At 50.6% G+C, this 27,910-nt stretch overlaps 1 protein-coding gene across 5 annotated transcripts in view; it reads right to left on the bottom strand.

The window, feature by feature from the left end:
• Nucleotides 1–27,838, bottom strand: part of TXNDC16 (thioredoxin domain containing 16) — a 38,722-nt gene extending 10,884 nt beyond the window's left edge. For 2 of the 5 annotated variants that reach the window (XM_039705928.1, XM_039705932.1), the window contains exons 1-16: nt 27,758–27,827; nt 27,045–27,296; nt 21,456–21,659; nt 20,456–20,538; nt 19,669–19,742; nt 18,625–18,699; nt 18,164–18,285; nt 17,548–17,638; nt 15,182–15,338; nt 13,132–13,298; nt 12,754–12,814; nt 11,159–11,300; nt 10,322–10,468; nt 9,829–9,888; nt 3,406–3,574; nt 2,957–3,093 (exon numbers count right to left, since the gene is read on the bottom strand). In XM_039705928.1, coding sequence (XP_039561862.1) covers nt 2,957–3,093; nt 3,406–3,574; nt 9,829–9,888; nt 10,322–10,468; nt 11,159–11,300; nt 12,754–12,814; nt 13,132–13,298; nt 15,182–15,338; nt 17,548–17,638; nt 18,164–18,285; nt 18,625–18,699; nt 19,669–19,742; nt 20,456–20,538; nt 21,456–21,624 — 1,654 coding nt within the window. In that variant the 5' untranslated portion in view covers nt 21,625–21,659; nt 27,045–27,296; nt 27,758–27,827. Of the gene's footprint in view, nt 1–2,956; nt 3,094–3,405; nt 3,575–9,828; nt 9,889–10,321; nt 10,469–11,158; nt 11,301–12,753; nt 12,815–13,131; nt 13,299–15,181; nt 15,339–17,547; nt 17,639–18,163; nt 18,286–18,624; nt 18,700–19,668; nt 19,743–20,455; nt 20,539–21,455; nt 21,660–27,044; nt 27,297–27,724 lie in introns of all 5 variants that reach the window. The other 3 variants (XM_039705931.1, XM_039705930.1, XM_039705929.1) reach the window with 3 other exon arrangements.
• Nucleotides 27,839–27,910: the final 72 nt, after the last annotated feature.

The raw sequence follows: 27,910 nt of genomic DNA, 5'->3' as shown, positions 1-27,910 counted from the left end.
CAGCCAGGAATTCCCAATTCCCAATCTCCCATCCATCCCTGCCCTCTGGCAGTGTGAACCATTCCCTGTGTCCTGTCCTTCCAGACCATTGTCCAAAGTCTCCAGCTGCTAAATGATTTCCAGAGAAATCATTCCTGGATGTTTCTTTCCAGCTCTTCTGGTGTTTGGTTACTTGATTTTATCAGTGCTGAAAGAAAAGTTCCCATCCCAAGTTCCTCCACCAAGCTTTTAATCCTCACTTGAGATATGAGCTTGTCTTGAAGTGCTGCCCTGGGTCAGCCCAGGCTGCAGGAATTCCCTCCTAAGTCAGGACAACCTCCAGCAATACCAGGCTTATTTTTTGACCTGATTATGTCCTCCCTCCCCATCACACTTCCAAGTTCTTCCCTAATTCTGTCCTAGACCCAGAGCCACACACCAGCCCATATTTCTCCAGTTTCTTTGCTTTGTACCCAAACCCCCCCAAATTCACACAGCCCCACTGCAGACAGGAAGCACTTTGAAGAATCCATTTAAATATTTCCTAGGAAATCAGTCCCCCCTGAAAGGATGATTTTAATTCCCTGAGGGGGCTGACCATGCTCTGCAGCACAATCCTCGAGCTGGAATCCCAGCTGCCCTGAATTGCACAAGCACAACTTCACTGCTTTGGGAACAAGAAGGGCTCAAGCTGCCTGATGAGGAAGGATCTAAAATCCCTGCAGAGCTTTGGGAAGCAGGATCTGAGCCCCACTCTTTATCCCTCAGGAAGGAGGCATCTTCTGAACTTGCTCTCCAGCACAGCAGCTCCTGTAGCATCTCTCCTGCCTTCCTCATTTGGCTTCCACTGATGCTGCCAAGCCCTGTGAGGCACCAGAGTTCAGGGATATTTTTAAATATTTTCAATTATTTAAATATTTTCAAATATTCCCGAGGGTTTAGGACAGTTTTACCTTCTAGGATGCTTCCAGCTTCTGCATCAAAATCAAATTTCTGTCCTAAAAGTTCTCTGAGTCTCCAGGAAAACCTCGTTCATTGCCCTCATAATACAGTCACCTCTTCCTAGTAAATTTTATTTAGGATTTTTCCATCAAGCCTCTTTTAGCTCAGACCCCACAAAGGGCTTCTTGGCATAGTCCTGATGCTTAGGGTTGGAAAACATCCAGGATGTTTTTAGCAGGAGATCTCACTGCTCTGTCTCAGTTCACCAGAAATGACAATGACCCCACTCACTGCTGCTCGGGGTTAGAGCAGGAATTCTGCCATGAGAAACTGGCTGGGAATTCCAGATAGATCTGCAGGTTGGTAAGAGGAACAATGTGATTCTCCTGACTCCAGCCTGGACAGATGTTAGAACAGCTGGCTCCAGGTTCCTGCTCCCTCAGGCTGTTCTGCACCACAGCTCCAGCACCCCCAGGAAGTGGCTGGAGAAGACATCCCAAATTTCACATCCCTGTGGCTGAGTTAGCCAGGCTGAGGATGCCATTCTGGATTGCAGAGGGAATGTGCCCTGAGGGAAGAGGCAATCCTACAGGATCCACAAAAGCTGCCTGGAAACTCCCAAAGTTTTTGTTTGCGTGGAAGGGAATGAACAACTTCTCTGCAGCATCCCAGAAGGGTTTGGGCTGGAAGGGACCCCAAAGCTCATCCAGGTCCAACCCCCTGCCACGGCAGGGACACCTTCCACTGTCCCAGGCTGCTCCAAGCCCTGTCCAACCTGGCCTTGGGCACTTCCAGGGATCCAGGGGCAGCCACAGCTGCTCTGGGCTGGATTAAAGGTTTTTTGGGATCAGTAGGGTTTCCTGCTGTATTTACCAGATTTCCAGAGGAAGGCAGAGATTTTGCTCTCAGCTGGCTCAGGGAACACAGCCCAAGTGTTTTCTAGTTGGTTCCAGGCATCCTGCCTTGTTCTTACCTCTTCCCTCATGGCCCTCTCATGTGAGAAAGTAGCTTGGTTTGAATTAAACCAAAGTTTAGAGGCATGAGGGAGCTTTAAAATGAAAAATAGTCTGAAAGTTTGATCTTACGTAAGATCAGGAAGTTCTCTATTTTTAAGACAGCAATTCCCAGGGGGAACTGGCAACTGAGAGTCTGTGGGGTTGCAAGATCTCAGCTCCCAGCTGAGGCCCTGGCCCAGGGTGCCCAGAGCAGCTGTGGCTGCCCCTGGATCCCTGGAAGTGTACCAGACCAGGTTGGACAGGGCTTGGAGCAGCCTGGGATGGTGGAAGGTGTCCCTGCCATGGGAGGGGTGGGATGGGATGAGCTTTAAGGTCCCTTCCCACCCAAACCATTCCACGATTCTGTGATTTTCCTGAAGTTCTCTCTCCAGACTGGCTTTATTCCCTCTCCCTTGGCAACACATTGCATTTCTGTGTCCATCTGTTCCAAAATCCACAAGTGGATTTCATTGAGTTATTTCCTTCCTTCTGATGCAGGAAACTCCTGTTTTAACTTCTTGCTGTTCTGGGTTTTTTTTAAAATAAAGGTTTTGCATTGTGTGATACAAGAACTGGGGCTGCTGCTTCTTCAGGAGAAGCCAACAAGATCCAAGAGTGGATCTCTTCCTTTTTTAAGGAAAAATATTCTGGGACATGTTGTACATGGGCTCCAGGAAGAGGCTGATGGATCTGGGCTAAACCAGAGGCTTAAAGGGAATTTAGTGTCAGCCTACAACTACTTTGAAGGGACTCATAAAGAGGACAGAGCCAAACTCTTCTGGGAAAGGGGCAGGAGGTACAACAGGGACAACAGCCTTGGCAAGTTCCTACTCCCACAGTGGGTGTAGCAAACCCAGCTGGCAGCTGAACGTCCTCTGAGCCAGGGTATGGACCTGAAATCCCACAGCTGGAACCCTCTCACTGTACAGCTGGAAAGGGCAGTGCCAGGCAGGCTGTGCTGTGAACTCCCAACAGCTGGAAGCAGCCCTGTCCCCCAGGAATGAAACTGGAGAGGGCTTAACCCACCAATCCCAACAAACCTTCGCTGGTGGCCGAGCTAAAAACTCCCAGGAGTGAGGGGTGCTGGTGGGATGAGAGCTCAGATGGAAACTCCCCTCTTAAATATCCTTCTGCTTCATCCATGGTGGCCAGCTTCAGTGGGCAGGAAACCTGGCTCCTGTGGAAAGGCAGAGAAAGAACCTGGGCTGTTGTCTTCTCTGTTTGTGGGATGAAGAGACAACAAGGCAACCCCAACCCAACAAGGCCCCATCACATTGGGACAAGTGTGACACCTCATTAGAGACAAAAGTTACCATCAGGGATGGTGATAATTATCACCAGAGAGGTGCTGGAGCAAAGAGAGAACAGCCTGAGCCAAAGTGAGAGCCTTGGGATCCCCACTAAAAATAACAGAGAAGGAATTCCAGCAAAAAGACAGGCATGGTGACAGAAGATGTGGCAGATGTCCCACTGGGGATTTGTCACTCACAGCAGGATGAAGCTGCTCAGCTCTTCAGCTCCCCACATGCCACCATATGTCACTGACTGCTGTCCCTCCCTGTAAATCCTGATGGTGGGGAACTGGGTGACATTCTCCTGGGAGCAAAGGCCAGGCCAGTCCCAGCAGTTCACCCGGGACAGCAAAACCCCTGGGGTTCCTAGAGTGGAAAAAAAATACTCATGAATGATATGAAAAACTAAAAACAACAATCAATTGGTTGGAAAATAGAGCTTTTTATTAGCTCAGTGGATATTAGTGTCTATATTTGTATTAAATCTACCAAAATCCCTTTGAGTCCAGCCCATTTCCCTCTGGAAATCACTCATTCCCAGAAACATTCACATCTGACTGGTGACTCCAAGCAACACCACAAAATCCTGAGCTGTCCAGGAGCACAAAAGGCAGTAGGGAAAGGTACTGGAAATACCTTAGGAATAAGGCCAAGAGAAAGAAATAATGCAGGCACTCACTTACAGGAAAGAGGGAAGATAAAGCTTGGCATGATGGAGGAGGAGGAGGATGCACCCAAGGTTTTTGCATTTCTTAAGCTGTTCAATATTGAAAGATCTCTGTTCTACCTCAGACATGAAGCCAAATGCACAGGGAGCAGTTAAAGGGGATGGAAGAGAGATGCTCCCATCCTCTGCCCTCAGGCACAGGGTGGGATTCTTGGGGCTGTCCTGACAGCCAGGAGTTGGGCTGGATGATCCTTGTGGATCCCTTCTGAGTCAGGATTTTCTGTGATCCCACCCAAGCCACGAGCAGACACTTGTAGGACATGAAGAAAGGGGTCTCACAAGTAAGGGAGTGGGAAAGGAAGAGCACTTGGGAATTACAGAGCAGTCAGTCCAACTGTGGGTCCTGGGAAATGTCCCAAAAAGGCTTTTTATGGGTCTCACCAACACAAGAAACTCAGGAGGTTGGTAAGAAGTGAAACAAGTGAAAAGCTGGTTCCTTGAGTGCTCTCTATGAGCCCAAGATTTGTGCAACTCCAGCATTTCCTTCAGCAAAGACTCATGGAGTCACAGAATGTTTGGGTGGGAAGGGACCTTAAAGCTCATCCCATCCCACCCCTGCCATGGCAGGGACACTGTCCCAGGCTGCTCCCAGCCCTGTCCAGCCTGGCCTGGGACACTCCCAGGGACCTTATCAGCCTTTCTTTCATCTCTGGGCTGGGTGAAGCCCAGCACAGGCTGCTGTTGGTCCATGGCTAAGCCTGACCTAAATCCTGGCCAGCTTCACTTCCTCCCTTCCTTGGCTTCCAACCTCACCTGGGCTGCCTCAGGGGCTTGACCAAGGACAGTGTGCAGTTGTCCATGCCCAATCTCAGAAATCTTCATTCCTTCCCCAAATCTGTCTTTGAACAAGACTCAAAAGCTGCATGGGAAAGATGGGATAAAACCTAGAGACAAGCACACTCATGGAGGCATACCATGGCAAAGAATCTTCCAGAAACCAGGGTTGGGGCAGATGATGAGGATTTCTCAAGAGAAACCAGCCAAGCTTTCTTCTCTCCCTGTCCTGGGTCTGATTGTGATCACTATTTTCATTAAAGGCCTGGCTGATGGAATAAAACACATCCAATCTGGTTTTGACCTCAAGCCTAGAGGGGCAGAAAGCAATTTGAATAAAGACAGCAGTATTCCATGAGGAGAAACAGGATGTAAAGATACCACCAGTGCTGCAGGAAAGGGATGGACACTCAACAGCATCTGCAGCCCATGGAAAGAAAATTAAGTTCTTCTGTCCTGGTGAAACCTCTGCAGAGCTCAGCAAGTCAGCCTGGGAAACACGTTTCTGGAATGGTTTAAGCAAATGAGAATCTGGAGCAGATTGGAAGAATTCTTTCCTGAGGAAAAACCCAACCAAGTTTGGCCTGGAAATCACCAGTGAGAGAGAAATAAAATCCACCAACCCCTCAGGGGTGCTCTGAGGGGCAGTGGGGGCACTGGGCAGGGTCAAGAGCAGCCCATGCCAAGGCCGGGAGGGCTGACCAAGCATTAAAACAAGTTCCTGAGAACTGAGCACAGCTGAGTGTTGCACAAACGTTGTGCAGAGGAGTTGTGGACTCCCTAACCCCTTGGAGGGTTCCAGGCCAGGCTGGACAGGGCTGGGAGCAGCCTGGGATAGTGGAAGGTGTCCCTGCCATAGCAGGGGTGGAATGAGATGGAGATTTAATGTTCCTTCCAATTCAAACCCTTCTGGGATTCCATAAAGATTTTTGTAGATGGGGTTGAAGGCAGAGGTGACCTCAGCAGGAGTTCCTACTCCTCATCCCTGTATCCTTGGCCTCCCACAGGACCATTTTCTGCAACCCTCATTTGAGGTTCTGCACTGCAGCTGACATGAGGAGTTTGCTGTTCTGCCTTGTGTCAAACTCCTGTGCAGAAAAAGCAGGAAGCAGCACAAGTGAAAGGCCTGCAAATCCACTCAGACAGGCAGCAATTGTCAAAACACTCCACGAGAGCAGAAATGGTTTGTGTCATTCCCAGACTCTGCAAGAAGATCTCAAACTGAAAGCCTGACCTCAGATTTACTTCACACCTCTGATCCAGTATAGCTGGTTCTCATCATCTCTTACCACATCATCTTGTGTCTTGCCCAACTCTGGAAAATAATTCCATGGAAATGGGGCTTTGATGTCCTGTTAAAATCAAATTGTGAGGCTGCTTGAAGCTTTTTCAAAGATGAATTTTGATATTTGGATATTAGCTCAGGGGATTATTGACCATGTGCTCTGAAGGAGCCAAATCTGGCCTGAAAAACATCTGGTACAGGATGGTTCCTCTCCCAACTTGCACCATAATGACTGAACAAGCAGAACTTTCAGGAACTGGGTAACTCAGCAAAGGACTGTCCAGCCCTGTGGGCACTGCTGAGTGGGAAGAAAGGTGAAAGAGAAACATAAAATCCTCCCTGTGGTTTTAGGTGCTACTAAACCCAGCAACAGCAAGAACCTCTGTCCTAGAGGTCTTAGAAAACCAGGACAAGACAAACCATCAATGCCACAGGGAACAAGAAAAATGAGGATAATAATTTGAACGTATAATAATTTGAACTTATATTTAGAAGGCAGGACTGGCATGGTGCATGAGCATGTTCAGGGAAAGGAATGGAGATGGGGAAGGGTGTGGAGCACCAGGAGAGGCTGAGGGAGCTGGGAAGGGGCTCAGCCTGGAGCAAAGGAGGCTCAGGGGGGATCTTGTGGCTCTGCACAACTCCTGACAGGAGGGGACAGCCGGGGCTCTGCTCCCAGGGAACAGGGACAGGAGAGGGAACAGCCTCAGGCTGGGCCAGGAGAGGTTTAAATTGGATATTAGGGAAAATTCCTTCATGAAAAGGGTTGTCCAGCCCTGGCACAGCCATCCAGGACAGTAGTGGAGTCCCCATCCTGAAGGGATTTAAAAGCTGTGGGGATATGGAACAGTGGTGGCCTTGGCAGTGCTGGGAAAAATGGTTGGACTTGGTGATCTTGGAAGGTTTTTTCCAACCTAAACAGCTCCATGAGTGTGTTAAAAAACAGCTCACTTGAAGAGCTGGTCCAAAGGCTACAACATGAAAGAGAAGTTATGTACAAAGTGCTGCACTCCAATACAGAATGGGAACATCTACCTGGAAAACATCACACCATGAACCCTGAAATCCTCACTTCAGCATTAGGCTCCATGGATATAAATTGCTAAATCATGCAGCTGATTTTCCTGCCTTTGAGCTACAATTTCACCTTGTCTTTGTAAATCCCTGATCAAGAAGACTCCAGGAGCACAGAGGAGAGAAGCAGAATCATTTTTCATCACAAAATATTGCTCTTCTTAGATACTGATTTCCTCTCTTCTTTGCAAAAAAGGCCAACAACCCACCCAAGAAATACTCAGCACTGTCTCACCTTCACATCCTCTGCTCTTAAGCCTGCCGCTTCCAAAAATTCCCATCTTGCAAAAGCAAACCAGAGGTGCAGCAGGGAGCCCCTGGGGGACTGGAAAATTCTTGCTCCGAGGGTAAAACATGCTCAGTTCAGCAAGGCAGAGATGTTCCTCTTTGTCTCCTGCTAAACTGGATCCCTCAACAAATGGAAAACACTTGAGGGCTGGAAACTTCACTTGGTGAGGATGTGCTGAGCATCTGGAATGGGATGACTCACAGGTCATTGCAGTCTCCAGCCTCCTCCATTCCCCTGTGTTTGATCACACACGGCCTATTCTCAGTGCCATTCTGCACAAAGAGTTGGCATGGGGAGCAGGACCTGCTTCTGCAACTCAAGATGTGCCTCCAGCGTGGGTGATTCACTCCTCAGACAGCTGCCTGTGGATTCCCAGCCCTTGGGAAGGAAGCTCCACCCCAGAGCAGGCAGGAATACCAGAGCATCTGGGCAACTGAGAGTGCCCCAAGCCATACCCCATGTCCTATTCTCAGTCCTGCACAGCTTGAGGTCTTCTTCCTGATCCAGCCATCACTGAGAGCCCAGGGAACAGCATCCTCTGAGGTTTTCCAGCTCCTCTGGTAGTTGGTCCTCCCAGTTCCCTGAGGCTCCTTCAGCAGCAGGGAAAAAGGATCTCCAGATCCACCAGTGCAGCTGTTGTGTGTCTGCTCCGAGGTCATGGCAGGGAAAGCAGACTGGAGTCATTCCACAGGGTCACTTCTGGCCTGGGAGTCTTTGGAGAGCCCTCAGTGAACACAGAGGAAAGGCCCTGACCCCAGGCAGTTCATGATCTGTGCTGAGTCTGTCTGTGGCTGCTTCCCTGCCCTGAGATTGTTATCAAGTGATTCAGAACACCCATGGTGAAATCCTGGCCCTGCAGAACCCACCAAGGGTTGGCCACTGGCTTGGGAAGGGGCTGGGTTTTACCCACAGACCCTCCTGTGTTGTTTGGGAAGGGGCTGGGTTTTACCCACAGACCCTCCTGTGGTGTTTGGGAAGGGGCTGGGTTTTACCCACAGACCCTCCTGTGGTGTTTGGGAAGGGGCTGGGTTTTACCCACAGACCCTCCTGTCTTGCTCCTCTAGCTGGTCTGGCTGCTGGGGAAGTCCAAAAGAAACCCCAAACCACCACCAACCCCACAAACAACCTCTCCTGTCCCTTCCTGTTTATTCCTGGGATTTCAGTGCAGATCAAAGCTGCTGGTGACTTTCCCTTCATGCAGACCATGAATGCAGAGCTGCTTTCCTCCAGCCCTCAGCACTGCTGCAGCATTCCCAGGACAGCTTCTTGTAAGCAACTCCCACTGCAGCTGCTTCCCAGAAAACTGTGGGGTCCTCTGCACACTCCATTCATGTCCCCACTGCTGAATCCTGCAGGACACAGTCCTGGAGGCTGCCAGCACCAGGAAAAATGAGCCTTGATGGAGGAAAAAAAACCAAAAGAAGGCACAAGACACCTCCAGAGGTGCTGGAATAGCTCTTGCCCAGACCCATGTGATGGCCACACTGTGCCACAGTGGGATGAAGCCACCTCAGTGTCCCCTGCTGCCAAGGGGAGAAAAAAGGCACCTCTGGAAGAGATTAATCCCATGTAAGAACCCACCTCTCTCCACAAACCAGAGTGGGATGGGGTTGAAGGCCTGAATGTGGGGCTCACACTGCACAGACCTCCTGAAGGATCCCTCCTGCCTTTGTTCCCAGATCTCCTGATGTGCTGTCTCTAAGTGCTGCTGATATGTCACCATCCCTGTGTTATTTATGGAGTTCTGTGGCCACCTGTGAGAGGTTCCTCAGCTGAGCCAGACTGCAAACCCTGGAGGCACCATCCCTGTAAAGGTGACATTGTCCTGCCCTGTGCCCTGGGCCTGCCCACACCTGTCTGTCCTGTTTTCCTCCAAAGCCAGGGATAATCACAGCTCCTTTTTCCAGCAGAGCTGAGGTGCCACCCAGCACATTGGTGTGCAGGGCATCTCCTGGGCCCCATCCAACCTGGCCCCATTCAACCTGGCCTTGGATGTGTCCAGGATCATAAAATCATGGAATTGTTTAGCTTGGAAAGCCCTTCAAGATCACTGAGTACAACTGTTCCCCCAGCACTGCCAAGGCCACCGCTGTCCCATGTCTCCAAGTGACATGGCTTTTAAATCCCTCCAGGGATGAGGACTCCACCACTGCCTTGGGCATCTGTGCTAGGGCTGGACAACCCTTTCCATGAAGAATTTTTCCCTAATATCCAGCCTAAACCTCTCTTGGTGCACCTTGAAGCCATTTTTCCTCCTGTCCTGTGGTTTTTTCTCTGGGAGCAGAGACTCTGCAAAGATCCCTAAATCAGACACAAAGTTTCCTAAAACAACCTGGTGTGGATATGACTTTCCTTTGGGAATCTGAGGGGGGAAAATGAGTGTATTCCAGGTGAGGGAATGAGGTACCATCAATGTCTTGGTTCCTCCTGCCAGGAGGAGCAGTGGAACCCTGAGCCCTGGGGTTCCTTACCCTTCAGGTGAGCGGCCACCTCGGAGTACGAGCGCAGCACTGCCAGGGACACAGCTTCCCCTGAAACACAGGAGAGGGGAAACACAGCCCTGAGGGACAGCCAGGGGACAGCCAGCCCCACCCTGCTGCCTGACAATGTCACATTATGAATCTCTGCACCCTGAGGTGCTTCAAGCTCTAAAAGATTTGAAATAAATAAGGAAAGTGAAGTTTATGTTTCATGTCTAGGCCAGCCCATGAGTCCATGCTACATTAATTTCCCCTCTTGTCCCATATTTTTTCCTATAAAATGAAGGTTAAAAATCTCTTAATATCAGATTGATATCTGCTATTATCAGCCAGTGAGAAGAACTGATTTAATCTGATTGTTATTCGTGCCCATGGGAGAGGATTGGCATAGATTAATGGTCAAAACTTGTCTCCAGGATCATGGAAAGCACAGAGAACATCCCAAAGTTACAGAAGGCACAGCCAGGCCACATTTCATACTCACAGCTGGCATAAAACAGCACCACTGTCCTGGCAGCCTTTGAGAGGGAAGAGTGGAAGTTCTCCTCTGTCAGGACAAGGACTTGCTCCAGGGGCAGCTCTCTCTTCTTGTCCCTGGAAACTGCTTCCACCACCTGGTCATCTTGAATATCTGCAAAAAACCCACAGGTGTGTCCAGGGCAGGGGGAACTGCAGCCCCCTGGGCCACCACAGTGCATGATTTTGTCATTCAGAAGCTCTCAGCAGAGATTTGGGGTGAGTGAAATCTTGTATGGGGAGAGCAGGCACAGCCACACAGACAAAGCCCCCCAAAATGCCCCAATCCCATCTCTGTCCCCTGGAACAATACTCTAAGCTCCTCTAGGATACTGCCCCCCTTTTTTTAAAGAAAACACCCCCAGTTTTGCACAGAGAACAAATGCATTTTCAATTCTGCATTGCAGGGACCAGAGTTTTCTCCCTGGAGGAAGCAAGTCTGGATCTGCTGTACAAAAACGTGTCTCAAACACTTCCAAAGGGATGGATGATTTTCAGATGCTTGTAGAGGACACAGTGCTGGGTACACTTTAACACCCCCATGCCTTTGGAGCATCCAAGAACATTCCTGTCCCTCACACAGCAACTGCTCCTCCAACAGCTCTGACTTTTCTCCCTGGTGTTTCCACTCAAAATCAGACCTGTGTGTCATATTCCAGCGACCTCAGAGAATGAAAGAGCCACTTTGTGGCCATCACGAAGTGACTGTGATGTTTGCAAGTGTTCTCTAATGCTCTGCAATGTCTGAGGCTGATTGCACCTTCTGTCTGATGACAATCAGCTTTTCACTTGATTAATTGCACACCTTGATTGTTATTCTCTTTCTCATCCTCATCTTCCTCCTCCTCCTGCTCATCCTCCTGGATTTGTTTCACCTTGTTCTTATCTTCCACCAGGGTTACAACTTCATCAGTGTCTTCCAGGACCAGGTACTGGATTGGCATTCCCTGAGGAAAACAATAAATCAGTGGGAGCACAACACCCCCTTTGCTTATTTTGTCTGCAGAGCAGACTCAAGGCTGATGGGCACCATCTCCCAGCTCCTTATTTTTGGGATATGTCACAGATCCCTGAAGCTGCCAAACAGGGGAATGTCTGGGTTACATTTCTTTGACCCAGTTTCTCCTGTGCTTGAGTTTTTCTCACTCCAGGCTGATGCTTCCTTGTAAATGTAAGGAAAAGTGGCTATGTAATTAAATGTGGCTAAGAGGGATCCTGTGGTGAAAGTGAACACCAGCCCCATCGCCCAGCTTAACTCAGATCCAGCACTGCAGGAAGAATCCCAGTGGCCAAGCAGGGAAGGAGAGCAGGGAATTACAGGGGCCATTTGGATGTCCCCTCATTAGAGAGGTCAGGCTGGGTCTGAGGAGCCCATCACAGCCTGGGAAACCAGCTCAAAAAATCCTTTATCTCATGGAGCTCAGCCAGGAGAAATATTCCCAAGTGTACAGGCACTGGCCACCCATGGAAAGAAGCAAAAAAGCAACAGGAATTTCTCAGAAATGAGACCTTGTCAGCCTAAAACCAGTGCTGGCACCAGCTCAGACAAAGGCACTGGAGAGAAAATGGAAAGTACATCAGGAGCTGAGAGAAATGACAAAGTGCTGGCACCTCCCATGGGCTCCCAGAGCCACCCAAGAGCACATCTCTCAGCAGGCCACGGGAAGCCCTCAGGGGATGCTCAGGTCTGATCCTGCACCTGAAATCACCAGTGGGACAGTTCAGGAAATCTGGGGCATCTGTGTTCCCTGGCATCTGCCAGCACCCCATTCCAGCCTGCCTCACAAGCTGGGTCAGGTCCCTCCAGGGTTTCACTCATCTTGATCAGCCTCATTTAACTCACACCTGCCCTTCTCCCAGCTCTCTGCCAGAGGCACTGCCTTACAGCAGCTCAGCACACAGCTTTGGCTGTTTGCTCTTTGTTTCACACTCAGGCCCTCTCCCATCTTTGACACCTTTCCTAAGGCCTTCTGAAGTCCAGATCTTTTGGGGAATTTGCACTTGGATGGGGTTCACAACCTTGTGTTGCCTTAAGGGGTAGTGGAGATGTCATTCAATGTTTTGAACCCAAAATAAACTCACTGTTTTCTCCTTCCCAGCAGGCACAGTGGCTCTGCAGCACCCAAATCATGGAGTCATGGAAGGGACATTAAAGATCACCCAGTTCCACCCCTGCCATGAGCAGGAACACCTTCCACTACCCCAGGTTGCTCCAAGCCCTGTCCAACCTGGCCTGGAACACTTCCAGGGGTGGGAAATCCACAGATTCTCTGGGTAACCTGGGAAAGACACCTCCCCTCGAGCTTCAGGGAATGCTGTCAAATCAACCCCAGAGAAGAGCAACGTCCCACCACCCTCCCAGAGCTAAGAGGTGTCCAATAAAGAAATCCAGCATCCAACCTCATCTGGTGTCTTGAGGGCCACGTTTGAGCGGTGCAGAACGTTCAGCTCCACGAGGTCCCTTCCAAAACACAAAGTGAACATTAGATGGTGAGACATGGAAGGTCATCCCTCCTCTTTCTGCCCTAATTCTATCACTGCTAAGTTTCCTCTCCAAAATCTCTCTTAGTTTTGAATATTTTCAGCAAAACTTCCAAATTAATACAGTTCTGGACAAATCCTTAAATATGAAACACCCTGTCACAGGATACAGCCTGGTTTTACTGCCTCTCATCCAAGTGTGACTGAATCCACTGACTGTCATCCTGGTGTGGGGGTAACCCAGCTCAGACACCCCCCAAAAAGCAAGGAGAACCCCAAAACACCTGAGAGAAATACCTGGACAAAAGGGCAACTCCTGCTTTCCCCAGGAGCTGCCAGGCCACAAACTCTGCTGTCCTCCTGTCAGCCTCATAGGTCTCTTTCTGGCTCAGGATGAACACCAGGGGCAGCCCCAGCTGCAGGTGAACAGTGGAGATCTTCTCTGGGTCTTCAGCAACCTCTGTCTGGAGAGGGTTAACAGCCAGGGTTAAGCTGCAGCACAGCTCCACAAGTTGAAGGTACCTCAGCTCTTCCCCAGCCACAGAAATCCTCAGGAAAAAGCTTCCAACACCAATTCTAAAACATCCATGGAAGCAGAATCCACACAACTCCAATTAAGCTGTTCCAACATGTCATGACCTTCCCTGTTAAAAACCTGGGCTTTATTTTGTGGGGGGTTTTTTGTGGTTTAGCAATCCAGATGTCAAATTTCCACTCGTTTTTATTTACCTGGCATCCACTCCCCGGGGCAGTTTGAAAATCCCAGCCACAACATGCAGGAGCTGGAATCCTTCCCTTCCTGCCTTGGACGTGCTGCTTCATGACAGCTTGATGAACTGCCTTCCCTCCATGGGCCTAATCCAGGAAAATGGCTGAAGGAGCATTCCCAGCTCATCCACTCACCCTTTTGGATGGGCAGGGATGACCCCTGGGAACAGGAGGCTGCTGAAGTTCTCTACCCCGTGGAAGGAGGAAGTAGGAGGGAACAATTGTATTTGCAGGGACTAAAACATCCATGGAAGCAGAATCCACACAACTCCAATTAAGCTGTTCCAACATGTCATGACCTTCCCTGTTAAAAACCTGGGCTTTATTTTGTGGGGGGTTTTTTGTGGTTTAGCAATCCAGATGTCAAATTTCCACTCGTTTTTATTTACCTGGCATCCACTCCCCGGGGCAGTTTGAAAATCCCAGCCACAACATGCAGGAGCTGGAATCCTTCCCTTCCTGCCTTGGACGTGCTGCTTCATGACAGCTTGATGAACTGCCTTCCCTCCATGGGCCTAATCCAGGAAAATGGCTGAAGGAGCATTCCCAGCTCATCCACTCACCCTTTTGGATGGGCAGGGATGACCCCTGGGAACAGGAGGCTGCTGAAGTTCTCTACCCCGTGGAAGGAGGAAATAGGAGGGAACTGTTGTATTTGCATCTGACTCCATGCTCTCAGGAGGCTAATTTATTAATTACACTTTATATGACTCCATGCTCTCAGGAGGCTAATTTATTAATTATACTTTATTATATTAAAGAATACTAAGCTATACTATACTAAAGAATACAGAAAGGATACTTACTGAATGCTAAAAAGATAATAATGAAAATTTGTGACCCTTTCTAGAGTCCTGCCACAGCTTGGCCCTAATTGGCCAATGAGTCAAAACAACTCAAACCAGAATCCAGAATGCAGTTGTTGGTAAGCAATCTCCAAACCCATTCCACACAGGAGAAGCAAAGGAGATAAGAATTGTTTTCCTTTTCTCTGAGGCCTCTCAGCTTCCCAGGAGAAAAATCCTGGGCGAAGGAATTTTTTCAGAGGATGTGAATGCCACAGGGAGCCTCGTGTTCCTTGTGATCACCAAGGTGTGAGGGACTGAGATCAGATTCCAGAGAGTGCTGAAACTCCTGCAGAGAGCCTACAGGAGCAGCTGAGGACTTTGGGGTTGTCTAGTTTGGAGAAAAGGAGGCTGAGGGATGACCCCATTCCTCTCCACAGCTTCCTGAGGGGATGTGGAGAGGGAAACACTGATGTCTCCAGAGTATTCAGGGATAGAAGATGTGGAAATGGTTCAAAGCTGCATCAGGGGAGGTTTAGACAGAACATCAGGAAGGTTTCTTTATCAAGAGCACTGGAACAAGCTACATATTGAGTTGGGCAGTGCTCAAGAGTCATTTGGAAAATGCCCTCAATAATTTATTTATGAATTGATGAGGCAGCTGCACTAGATGATTCCTGCTCCTTGCCTGGACCCACCCTGCAAGGGGCAGATTCCCACACTCAGCCTTTCTCTCTTCTCTCGCCTCCCTCATCCTCACAGCCCTCCCTGCCCTCCTCCTTCCCAGTCCTTACCACCAAGGGAGCCCCCATGAGCTTGAGGTGCCTGTGGATGTTGAGCAGGGTCAGGGGCTGTGCCAGGGCTGTCCTCCTGCAGGGCTGGGCTGGCTCTGTGACCTGCTGGCAGTGGCAGAATGAGAGCCAGGCAGAGGAGACATCGGGGTCATCATGGCTGTGAGACAGGAAACAAAACCCACCCTGAGCAGGGGTTCAAAGTGCCCTGACAGAAGGAGAAGGTTTGCTGATGTGTCTCACAGATTGTCCTCAAGATCAGGGTTTGGCAGGGCTGTGGAACAGGCTGGGAATGTTCACCTGGAGAGGAGAAGGCTCCAGGGAGAGCTCAGAGCCCCTGGCAGGGCCTGAAGGGGCTCCAGGAGAGCTGCAGAGGGACTGGGGACAAGGCATGGAGGGACAGGACACAGGGAATGGCTTTGAACTGACAAAGGGCAGGGAAAGAAGGGATATTGGGAAGTGTGAGGGTGGGGAGGCCCTGGCACAGGGTGCCCAGAGAAGCTGTGGCTGCCCCTGGATCCCTGGAAGTGTCCCAGGCCAGGTTGGATGGAGCTTGGAGCAGCCTGGGACAGTGGAAGGTGTCCCTGGTTAGCTGTGACACCTTCACTGCTGTTGGCCTGTGGGTAACTTTGGGAAGTCACTTTCCTTTTCTGATGCACCCATTCCCTACCCCTAAAACAGCGATCACCTTCTTTGGACCAGGATTTAAGAGCTCTCCATGGAAGAGCAAAGTGCACTATTAAGACCTCAAATCCTGCTGCCCCGGCTGGCTGGAAGCTGTTCCTGCTGGAGAAGCTCCCACCATTCCAGCAGCTCGGGAGGGGGCGGTGCTGCTTTAAGGAGAATTCAGGCGCTTCCTGTGCAATGACAACCGTGCCATCTAGTGGGAGCCACAGCACAACTCCCCGAAACCCTGCAAGGACGGAATGGCACCTCGGGAAGGTGCCTGTGACAAAATCCCAGCTAACTCATGATGGAGTTGTTGATGTTGGAAAAGCCCTCCGAGACCACCGAGTGCAACTGTCCCTCCAGCACTGCCAAGGCCATCACTGAGCTGTGTCCCCAAGTGCCACATCCACATGCATTTTGAATCCCTCCAGGGATGGAGCCTCCACCACTGTCCTGGGCAGCCTGTTCTGACACAACAACCCTTTCCATGAAGGAATTTTCCCCAATATCCAATCTAAACCTCTCCTGGCACAACTTGAGGCCATTTCCCCTTGCCCTGTCCCTGTTCCCTGGAGCACAGCCCGACCCCCCGGCTGTCCCCTCCTGGCAGGAGCTGTGCAGAGCCACAAGGTCCCCCCTGAGCCTCCTTTGCTCCAGGCTCAGCCCCTTCCCAGCTCCCTCAGCCTCTCCTGGGGCTCCAGCCTCTTCCCCAGCTCTGTTTCCTTCTCTGGACACACTCCAGCCCCTCATTGTTTCTTGTCATGAGGAGCCCAGAACCCACCCCAGGAGCTGAGGTGTGGCCTCAGCAGTGCCAGCACAGGGCACAATCTCCACCCTGGGTCTGGTACAAGGTGCCAGGTGCCATTGGCCTCTTGGCCAGCTGTGGGCTGAGGAAACAACAGGAGCTGTGCAGAGCCACAAGGTCCCCCCTGAGCCTCCTTTGCTCCAGGCTCAGCCCCTTCCCAGCTCCCTCAGCCTCTCCTGGGGCTCCAGCCTCTTCCCCAGCTCTGTTTCCTTCTCTGGACACACTCCAGCCCCTCATTGTTTCTTGTCATGAGGAGCCCAGAACCCACCCCAGGAGCTGAGGTGTGGCCTCAGCAGTGCCAGCACAGGGGACAATCTCCACCCTGGGTCTGTAGCCACAGGCTGGTACAAGGTGCCAGGTGCCATTGGCCTCTTGGCCAGCTGTGGGCTGAGGAAACAACACCCCATGTGATGTTCCCAGTTCCTCCCTCACATTCCTGACTGCAGGAGGTCACATCAGCAGTCACATGGAGGGATCTACCACTCTAAAGCAGCTCCTCCTGCCTGGGAAGGGGGTGGCCAGTGAGGCCATGGGGTGGGAATTCCCAAATCCATGAGCAGTGCTGCAGTTCTTGCTCTTGGATATCACAGCACAAGGGGGGAGTGCTGTAGGATTTTAACATCAACTCTCCTGGAAACCCATGGCTGAGGTTTGATCCACCAGCCATGGAAAGGAGGCAGAGGGCTCTTCTCCTGTGAAATCCCACCCAATACCAACAGCAAGGCTATTCCAAGGCCATGAACACGACCAGCAGCTTTTGGAAAACACATCTGACTGTCCACACTTGGCACAGCATCCTTATGCCATCCCAGAGGTGCTTTGGGAATCTGAGACACCAGGAGTGAGGAAACAGTGCATGGAAGCAGCTCTCCATGGTGGGGGTACCTGGATGTACCTGGTGGCTTTCAGCAGGGCTGCCTCAGTTGTCAGGACAAACTGGTGGATGGTCCCATAGACAAAAGCTGCCTCCATCACAGCTCTGTGCTCTGCAAAGGGAAAGGCAAGGTGATCTCAGCTCTGTTCTCTCCACATCTCCTGTTCCATCCTTGCCAGGTGTAAATATCAATTGCCAGGTGTAAATCTCAATTCCCAGGTTTTCAGAAACTCTTGGTACAATGTCACAGAGCCTGTCTGAAAACACACTGTGAAGGGAAGTGAGCAACTGGGGCTGGATCCCATTCCTGATCCCCAGCAAACAGGTGCTGTGTGAGAATCCAATCCACTGCAGAGCCAGCGATCTGCCCAGGATTTATCATTTTTAAGACAGCAACCACTGGCTTGCTTTCCCTCTCCAAGTCCATTTCTCAAGGTCTGTGCTCCCAGAAAAACTTTTCTGGTGCAACTGATTCCTTTGGAAACAAAGCAAGACATATGGAAGTAGAGATCTGATGGCTGGGGGGCCCTTTCAGGTTTTCACTTGCAGGATTTTGGGTCAGAAACCCAGCTCCTGGATATTCTACCAAAAAAAGGCTCGGGGAAGAGAGGAAAGATGGAAAGCTGAGTGTCCATACCTGCTGTCCCAGTAGCTGGTACATAGGCAAAGACCATGTTGGATTTTCCTTTTAACACATTTTCAAGGTTCTCAAGGTCTGCCAGTGTCTCAATATATTTAACTTCATTAAAGAGCAGGGCACTGAGGAGGCAGAGAAAACCTCATTAGCAACTGGTTGAAGAGTAAATTTGCAGCCACACAACCATGATGGGGAAAACAGGGTAAAATTCCAGCTTCTTGCTGGCAGATTAAGGATTCACAGCCAACTGGAGGTGCCCAGGTGTGTGCTGGGGAGTTGTCTCAAGGGAAAAAGTTTATCAGGGTCAAAACATCATGAAGAGAGAAGCTTGACTCAGAGCAGCCTCTGGAATACCTTGATGCCCCAACCCAGATGGGACACAAGGCATCAAGCTGGGGTTGGAATTTGGTGGGAATAGAAAGGAAAAGGATTTCAGAGTGTGGGATGTGGTCTGGACTTACAACAAAACGTTGGCAACGATGGAATTCACGTCGAACAGGGCGTCGGTGGGGAACTCTCGGATCTGCCGGTTCCCTCTGTGGAGGGAAGAGAGAGTCACCAAAGGAACTGAGGGAGATTCACTGCACAGAGCCATGGGAAAAGGGAGCCAAGGCGGGCACAGAAGGATAGGGAGGACGATGGAGAAATGGCAGAACACACTTGAGATGTCTTTGATCCGAGCTGGGAATTGTTCAAGCCCGGCTGAGCAGGTTCCTACTGCCCTTGGGGACATGGTGGCCTTGGCAGTGCTGGGGGAAGGGCTGGACTCAATGATCTTAAAGGTCTTTGGAATGGTTGGACTTGATGGCCTTAAAGGTCTTTGGAAGGGCTGGACTCAATGATCTTAAAGGTCTTTGGAATGGTTGGACTTGATGGCCTTAAAGGTCTTTGGAATGGCTGGACTCAATGATCTTAAAGGTCCGTGGAATGGTTGGATTTGATGACCTTAAAGGTCTTTGGAATGGTTGGACTTGATGGCCTTAAAGGTCTTTTCCAACCTTAATTATTCCACGATTGTCAGTACAATAGTCAATGAGAACTGAGCTGATACATGGAAAAGCTTCCATGTGACAAGCCTTGGAGAGACCAGGAGCTGAACCTTCCCACCCAGGGCAGAAGAGTTAACCCCACCAACAAGAAGAGCACAAAAAAGTGTTTCTTTCTTGGACTAGACCCCACATCTTGTGGCCTGAGTATAGCTCTGGGGGTGGGAGGCCAGAGGAACAGCAGAACACTGATGGAGGGTTTCTCCTGTGGTTGCATTCCACAGCTCATCCCTCTGCTGCTCCGAGGAACTTGGGGCAGGATGGGAGAATTCACACGGAGGACAAAGCATCTCCTCTGCCTGTGCTGGAATTTTGGGGGTACCTTTGGCTAAGCTATGCAGGTCACTGCTGTCCTCGTGGCTCCTCATTCCTCCACAGACACCTCTGACTGCTGCCAGTGTTTCCTTCAAACATTTGCACTGGAGCAATCCCAGTGCAGTGCCCAGAAATGCTCCTCACCTGAACAGGAAGGCTTTCCTTAATGCATTTTCTTTTCCACAATATCTTGAGACATCCTCTTTGGGACAATTCACCTAGACAGCAAACACATGTGATTACAGATTCAGCCCCACAATGACCACACACCCCCCCTGCAGCTTTCTTCCATTCAAGAGTGTAAATCCAGACTTTCCAAAACTTCTGGGAAGGAAAATCCACCAAAATGGAGACCAGAGATGGAGAGTGGAGTTTGTACTTCAGTTTTCCAGCTCAGCCTGCTGATTTGGGTCAGATCAAAGGACCCCATGATCTGCCCAGCATATTCAAAGTGACAGATCAGTGCTTCCTTACTGAACTTGGTCTGTAGCTGGAGGGAACTAAATAAATCCAAATATAAATATATAAGCACTTCTTCTAATTACACTTGCCTGAATTTCTAATTCCCTCACGTGAATGCATAAAATTTCAGCTAAAAACTCCTTTGTATGAAATATTTATTGCACTGATCTGAAAAGAAGTTAACCAACCTCATCCATCATGGAACATGGACACTGGAACAGGCTGCCCAGAGAAACTGGGGATTTTCCATTCTTGGAAATGTTCCAGGCTAGGCTGGACAGGGATACCCAGGATAGTGGAAGGTGTTCCTGTCCATGGAAGGTGAGGTGGAAAGAGATGAGCTTTAAGCTCCCTGAAAGCCAAAGCTGTTCTGTGAGTCCATGATCCTAGGAAAAATCTGTGCCCATCCCTTTCCTGCTCATCTCCTACTTATCCATCCCACCCAGCAGCTTCCCTGAGCCCCATTTACCTTCACCACAGAAACACCATAGTCCTGGAGGGCCTCAGCTGAGCTCTCAATCTGCTCCAAGAAGGGCTGGGCACCAGGAGAAACTGAAACACACACACACACAAAAAAAAAAATCCTCTGCAAGTCCTCAGGGTGAAGAGCATCCTCCTGCCACACACTGAGATGTGGGAGATGTTCCTCAGCCCATGCCAATGTCTGTGGGAAATCACACCCAGGGGATCATGGAGAACAAAAGGAAGGTCAAGGGTCTTCTCCTAATCCATGACAGCATCTAGTTCTCCCTCATGAAAGGGATTCCCCTTTTTCTAGCAGGTAGTATGGAAGAGGGGAAAATTCCTTAGGAAACTGGCTTTCTCCTCCAGAGTACCTCCAGAAAATAATCCAGAAAATGAATGAAGATGTTTGAAGGACTGTGCCTGAGGACACAGCCAGGAAAGAACCCATCCCAAGAGGTCAGGAGCACTTGGAACTGTGCTGACACAGTGCTTGACCAGTTCTTCAAAACACCTTTGGGTTTAAAAATCTCAAGAACTGCCCCTTCAGTGAGGGGGGGCCACCAGTTGGTCAGAGGGATGGAGCAGTTCTGCTAGAGGAAAGGCTGAGAGCTGGAAAACAGAAGGCTCTGGGGTGAATTCATTGCAGCCTGAAGGAGCCAACAAGGAAGAGGAAGAGAGACCTTTACAAGGGATGGAGGGACAGGACACAGGGAATGGCTTGCACTGCCAGAGGGCAGGGATGGATGGGAGATCGGGAATTCCTGGCTGAGAGAGAATTCCCAGAGCAGCTGTGGCTGCCCCTGGATCCCTGGAAATGTCCAAAGCCAGGCTGGACAGGGCTTGGAGCAGCCTGGGATAGGGGAAGGTGTCCCATGGCAGGGGGTGGGACTGGATGGGATTTAAGATCCTTCCAACTCACACCATTCCATGATTCTGTGATTGTTTCACTCTCACCATGCCTTGCTGAGCCCCCAGGCTGATGGAAACCCACATTAAACACATACCACTGGGGGTGAAAAAAGCCAAGGATGTTTTTGCAGCTTCCAAGCCACTGAAATACTGCTGGGGGCTCGGCTCCTGCTGCAGGCTGGCACTTCCACATTGTGGGATGGAGGAGGCACAGAAGAGAAGGGAAACCAAGGAAGAAACCCATCTGTCCTTTTGGGCTGACATGGCTGTTCCCAGCTACAGGCACAGGAGAGTCACAGCTGGGAGAAAAAATAATAATAAAAAATATAATACATAAGCACACACAAACACATATATGAGTGTTTCTCTGTTTTAGTCTCTGTTACATGACTGCAATTTCCAACTGTGGAAATGTTATTAAAATGACACAAACATCTTGAGGATATCATGAATTAGTCACTCAATCCACAGGTGACTCAGACAACTGCAAAGAGCACAGCAGAGGCCACTCTCTTCCCTCTGAGTGGCACAGACCCTCAGTGCTTTCAGCTTAGGGCTGGTTTTCCTCCCTCCTCTTTATTTCTTTTGAGTCAAACAAAAATTCCATGCACAGGCATCAAAGCAGTGACAGCACCATCCACAAACCCCCGCCCAAACTGTCTCAATTCCTGCTACAAAGCCTCGAGGATGCCAGCAGAATTGATGTGGCCCTGAAAGGTGTTTGCAAAGGGATGGGACGTGTTGTGGTTGCCAAAAACCCAATGGCCATTTGAGATTCAAATAGGAGAGCTCCTGTTTCAGTGCAAAACAGAAATGTGCATCTTCTGGCACTTGTTTCTGGTCAGAGTGAGGAAGAATTTTGCAGGTATATTTATAAAGATTTTCTAGCTGAAGTCCTTAGCATGAGGATGTTCTGCTGGTGCTTCAGGAACACATGTTCCAAATTATTTTTTTTTATAGAATAACTGATTTCTCTCTTATATTTATAAGGATTTATGTAACTTAAATGGATGCTATTTTTGTATATACTGCTAGGTTTTTTCTTTACTCTGTGATCAGACGTTCTATACAATTTAACCTTTAAAGGATTAATTAAAAAATCAGATTACCCTTGACCTAAAATGTGCATAGCATTAAGTCAGACAAGAATTCTGTAAAATCTTTTCTGCTTCTGGCTACTGATTTTGCCACTTCTTGGTAGCCACCTTGACTTCCTCAGAGAATATATTTATTAAGTGTGTGTTTTTTCCTGGCCCTGGGATGGAACAAGATGATTTTTAAGGTCCCTCCCAACCACAACCAATGTGGGATTTTGGGATTCTGCTCACTCCAGGCCAGGGCAGATGATGTGAGGAGGTTAAAGGATGAGAAGCCACCTTCTTTCCACTCCATTCCTTCCCAGCCTGCTCCTCAGGGACTGCTCTCTGCTGCTGGAGCGTGGCTGCTCCCTGCTCAACAAAGGGACAAAGCTGGGACTGGATCCATGCAGAATTTACATCACCAGCTGCAGCTGCTTCCCTCAACAAACACCCCTGTGTCCAAGGGCTGTCACTCCTCCAACACCCTGGCAGAGGCTGTCAGCTCACCACGGCTGCCCTGGGATCAACCCAAGCTCAAACACTCCAAAAACAAGCAGGGAAAGATCCTCTGCCATGCTCCAGGAGTGAGGAGCTACTGACAGGCACACTCAGCCTTCACAGGCTCCTTCCCAGGAGCTGAGGGGTTTGGATCAGGCCTGAAAGCCCAACAGAGCTGGAAACACATTAATTTTTTTCTTTTCATCTCAAAATCTCCAGTTGTCTCCTTTCCAGCTTTGGGCAGTGTCAGGCATTTCTGGTCCTGTGCCCTCCCATCTGTTCCCCTGGCTTACGGAGGGGACAGGAGGGTGATGTTTATTAAATGACAAACTTGGCTACAGCAGGATGGAAAAATAAACACAATCCTGGCACGTGGGAACCAGCCCAGGTCAAACGGGACAGCTCACTGACAAGGAAGGAAGAGGAGCAGCCTCCAAGGGCTCAGAGATGTCACAGGATTATCTCTGGAGGAGAGGGTCAGCAGTTTAAAACACAACTCCAGGCCCTAAGGAGAGCTCAGAGCCCCTTCCAGTGCCTAAGGGGGCTCCAGGAGAGTGACCTGGGACAAGGGATGGAGGGACAGGACACAGGGAATGGCTCCCACTGCCAAAAGGCAGGGATGGATGGGAGATTGGGAAAGAATTCCTGCCGGGAGGGTGGGGAGGGGCTGAGACAGAATTCCCAGAGAAGCTGTGGCTGCCCCTGGATCCCTGGCAGTGCCCAATGCCAGGCTGGACAGGGCTTGGAGCAGCCTGGGGTAGTGAAAAGTGTCCCTGCCCATGGCAGGGGGTTTGAATGAGATGGGATTTAAGGTCCCTTCCAACACAAACCATTCTGGGGTCCAGTGAAAAATGTGTGCTCACCCCTTCCCTGCCCAAGTCCTCTCAGCTCCTCCTCACTCCATCCTGCCCAGCAGCTTCCCTCTGCTCCCCACCAACCCAGACCTGAATATTCAGCTTTTAGGCCATTTCCTCTGTCACCTCTTCCCCATCAATGGAAAATGAACCCCCTAGGGCTGGAAACAGCCAGAGCCCTGCACCCCTGACACTGGCAGGATTGCCAGGGATGTGTGAACATAGCAGGGATGTGTGAAGCAGCTCGGTGTCACTGCTGGGACACCCTGAGCCCACGGACAAGGGGCAGCCTGGCACTGCACTGAGGGAATGCCAGGCCTGGCTCGTGTTTCCACTGCCACCATTCCAAGGCACAGCCAGGCAAGGTGGCTGAGGTCACTGCAGGTGACCTGAAGTGAAACCAAATCCACCAGAGACAGCCAGCCCAAACTCTTGTGGGGGCAGAAATTGCTTGTGCCACATCAGTTTGGGCTGGGAATCCTGCAGTGGGGTCCATGGGCTGGGATCACCTCTGAGCCCAGCTGCTTTCCAGGACACTTCTCCTCACACAGATCTCAGCCAAGATTTATCACTGAGGAAGCTCAGCTTCCTCAAGGGAAGGTGTAAGAAATAAATTTATTTTAAAATTTTGAAGTTTGATAGAATGAAGATATAATATACATTTATAAACAAACCTTAAAATATGAAATACTAACTTAAAAATACCATAACATAAAGCAAACATTATTAAAAAAGAAATACCATAAAATAAAGCAAATATTATTAAAAATAAACAAGTTTCAAAAGACAACCTTACAAATAAGACTAAATACTTTAGAAAAATGAAACTATAAAAGATGCATTGTAGTAAGACCCACGAGGGGTAATTTTAAATAATTAACTTTAACACATTTACAACATAGTGTAACAAAAACTAACAAGCTAAAATACACTTATATAATTAAGAAATAGTTTGCTTCTAATCATAATAACATAAATTATAACATCTGTATTATCTCACCCTTCACATACAACTAAAAATAAAATGAAAGCTTTTAAAACACCTCTCAATTACCACATCTCTGAGTCAGAACAAACCATGATCCCACAGGAGGGTGTTGTGGGGTGGGATCTAAGAGCCACAGGACAAGGAAGAACTGCTGTGCTACAGAATCATGGACTGCCCAGCCAGCTGGAACCACCTCCACTGTGCAGGGGCTTCCTTGGGCTCAGCAAAACACCACCAGCCTGGAGTTTAATGCCAGTGATGTAAAATCTACACTTTGTCCTGTGCAAACATCATCACAGAATCCCAGAATGGTTTGGGTTGGAAGGGACCTTAAAAAACCAAAGTTCCAACCTTGCCATGGCAGGGACACCTTCCACCATCCCAGGGTACTCCAAGCCCTGTCCTGCCTGGCCTGGGACACTTCCAGGGATCCAGGGGCAGCCACAGCTGCTCTGGGCACCCTGTGCCAGGGTCTCCCCAAAAATGCACTACCCTGTTGCTCCTTGTTCATTTTATCCCATTCCATCCTCTCCCAGCCTGCAGAGGACTCAGCTGGCAAGTTTTACCTCCCTAGGTGGATGTTCCTAAACCAGGAACATTTAGGATTCTCCTAAATGGAGTCACTTCAAGCTCTCCTGTGCTGACTGACCCAAATCAGGGCTCTCTTTGCAGCAGGACATTCACCCCACACCCTGCTGGCACAGATTTTTGGCAGGATTCTCACCTGCCTCCCATGCCCTTCTAGCAGCACTTAGCCAGGGAGCTGCCCTCCCAAATTTCCTGACACAAACCAGACCCCAAAGCCATGTGGGGCTGGCTCAATCCCTTAGCAGGATGGACAGGCTGAAGTTCTCTCTCCACCTCACTTGGATGCCCCAGCACAAATATCCCTCCTGCTGCTGCTCCAAAATGCAAGGCACAGAGGAACACTGACAGATCTTCCTGCATTTTTGTCCATGCAAACAGGTTTCCTTGAGGTGATCCAGAAAAATGACAGAATCCTTAAGGTTGGAAAAGCCCTCTAAGATCACTGAGTTCAACCACTCCCCAAAGGGAATGGCTTCCCATTGCCAGAGGGCAGGGATGGATGGGATTTTGGGAAGGAATTCCTGGCTGGGAGGGTGGGCAGGCCCTGGCACAGGGTGCCCAGAGCAGCTGTGGCTGTCCCTGGATCCCTGGCAGTGCCCAAGGCCAGGCTGGATGGGGCTTGGAGCCACCTGGGATGGTGGGAGGTGTCCCTGCCATGGCAGGGGTGGCAGGAATGAGATTTAAGGTCCCTTCCAATCCAACCCGTGATTCCTTGCCTGGAATTACATTGACTTTTCATATTTTTCACTACACACCTCCCTTCCCTGCTCCAGACTTTTCCTGCACAGCCAGCAAGTTCATCACCACAAACCCATGACAATTATCACAGGCTCATTATCAACACCCAATTAGCTGGCACAGAGCTCAACCCCAGCTCCTTTCAGATTTTCCAAAGGCAAGTTCTTGGACACAACTGATTTGATAGAGTGGTAGAGCTGCAATGCCCCAGCATTTGGAGCTGGGATAACAGTGAGATGCTTCTCCAGAACTTTGGGATGAGCCTGCAGTTATGGGACTGAAATAACCACTGGTCCTTTACACTCACTCCATCTTCCTACTGCCTACAGGGGCAGATGTGGGAGCATCCTGAAGCACAGGGATCCTTTTCTGGGAACATCCAAGTGCATCCCAGCCTGCTGCCCAGTGTGCTTTGCCTGGATTTTTCCTGGATTTTTTTTGCCTGGATTTTTGATGCTCCCATGCTGCCATTTACCCTGCCACTTCCAGAAGAGTTTCACTTTCGTTTTCATTTCCAGGTCCAACTTCCCAGCAGCTAGGTCTCACTTGCTATCCAAGCCTGCAGGAGGGACAGGGTGCAGCCTTTATCTCTGCCCACACCAGGAGAGGAGGGCTTTGATTCCCGTGCACAGCAGGCAGCCTGCAGCATGGAATCATAGGCTGGAGAAAATCTCTAAGAGTCCAACCGTTCCCCCAGCACTGCCAAGGCCACCACTAACCCGTGTCCCCAAGTGCCACATGCACACGGTTTGTGAGCACTTCCAAGGAAGTGAATCCACCCTTCCACAAGCTGGAATCTCCACCTGCTGAATCCCACCACTTCCCTGGAGGAACCAGCATCACCCACTGCTGCTGCAGCCCCTGGAAATCCCTGGAGAGCAGCCGGCACTGGGCGCACATCACTCAGCAGGCTCCGGACGGCTCAGCGCTGTCACCTACCCGGTGTCCCGAGGGTTCAGGCCGATGTCCTCACCGATGTCCTCACCGCTGCCGGGACAGCATCCCGCCCCGAGGCGTGCCAGGCACGGCTGGCAAAGCCGCGATGCCCAAACCAGCGCGGGGGGCTCAGAGCCAGCCGGGAGAGGCGATCCCTGAGCCCAGCGAGGCCTCTCGGTATCCAGGGGAGCCCAGAGCTGTCCCCTGAGCGCGGCTCCCGGAGCTGTGCCCGCATCCACAGGGACGGATGGCGGCCTGCATGGAAGGAACAGAGGGGCCGTGAGGGACAGCCCAGCCCGCAGCCGGGATGTTCCCGGTGCCTGAGGGACACCGGGACAGCCCAGCCCGCAGCCGGGATGTTCCCGGTCCCTGAGGGACACCGGGACAGCCCAGCCCGCAGCCGGGATGTTCCCGGTGCCTGAGGGACAGCCCAGCCCGCAACCGGGATGTTCCCGGTCCCTGAAGGACACCCGGACATCCCCACAGAGCCTGAAAGCGGGGATGTTCCCGCAGCCCGACTCCGCCAGCGGGAGTGCCCAGATCCCCCCGGCTCCTCCGGGAGGCTCCTCCGGGAGGCCCCTCAGCGCTCCCCTCACGGCCCCTCTCAACCCTTCGCGGCCCGCTCCCCTCTCTCATCTTCCTCATCCTCTCTCATCTTCCTCATCCTCCCTCATCTTCCTCACCCTCTCTCCCCTCTCACCGTCCCTCTCTCTCACCGCTCACCGGCTCCCAGGGAAGGAGGGATGGCGGGCGGGCGGCGCCGCCAACCCAACAAGCAAAGCGGCGGCGCGGCGGGGGCGTCGCGCGGGTGATTGACGGGCGGCGCCGGCCAGTGGGCGCGGCGGGTGGGCGCGGCGAGGGGCGTGGCC

This window comes from Passer montanus, unplaced genomic scaffold, assembly GCF_014805655.1.
Source record: "Passer montanus isolate IOZ18808 unplaced genomic scaffold, ASM1480565v1 scaffold189, whole genome shotgun sequence".
NCBI classification, from domain to species: Eukaryota; Metazoa; Chordata; class Aves; order Passeriformes; family Passeridae; genus Passer; species Passer montanus.
The sequence above is the reverse complement of the archived record's forward strand: the minus strand, read 5'-3'. Positions and strand labels throughout refer to the sequence as shown.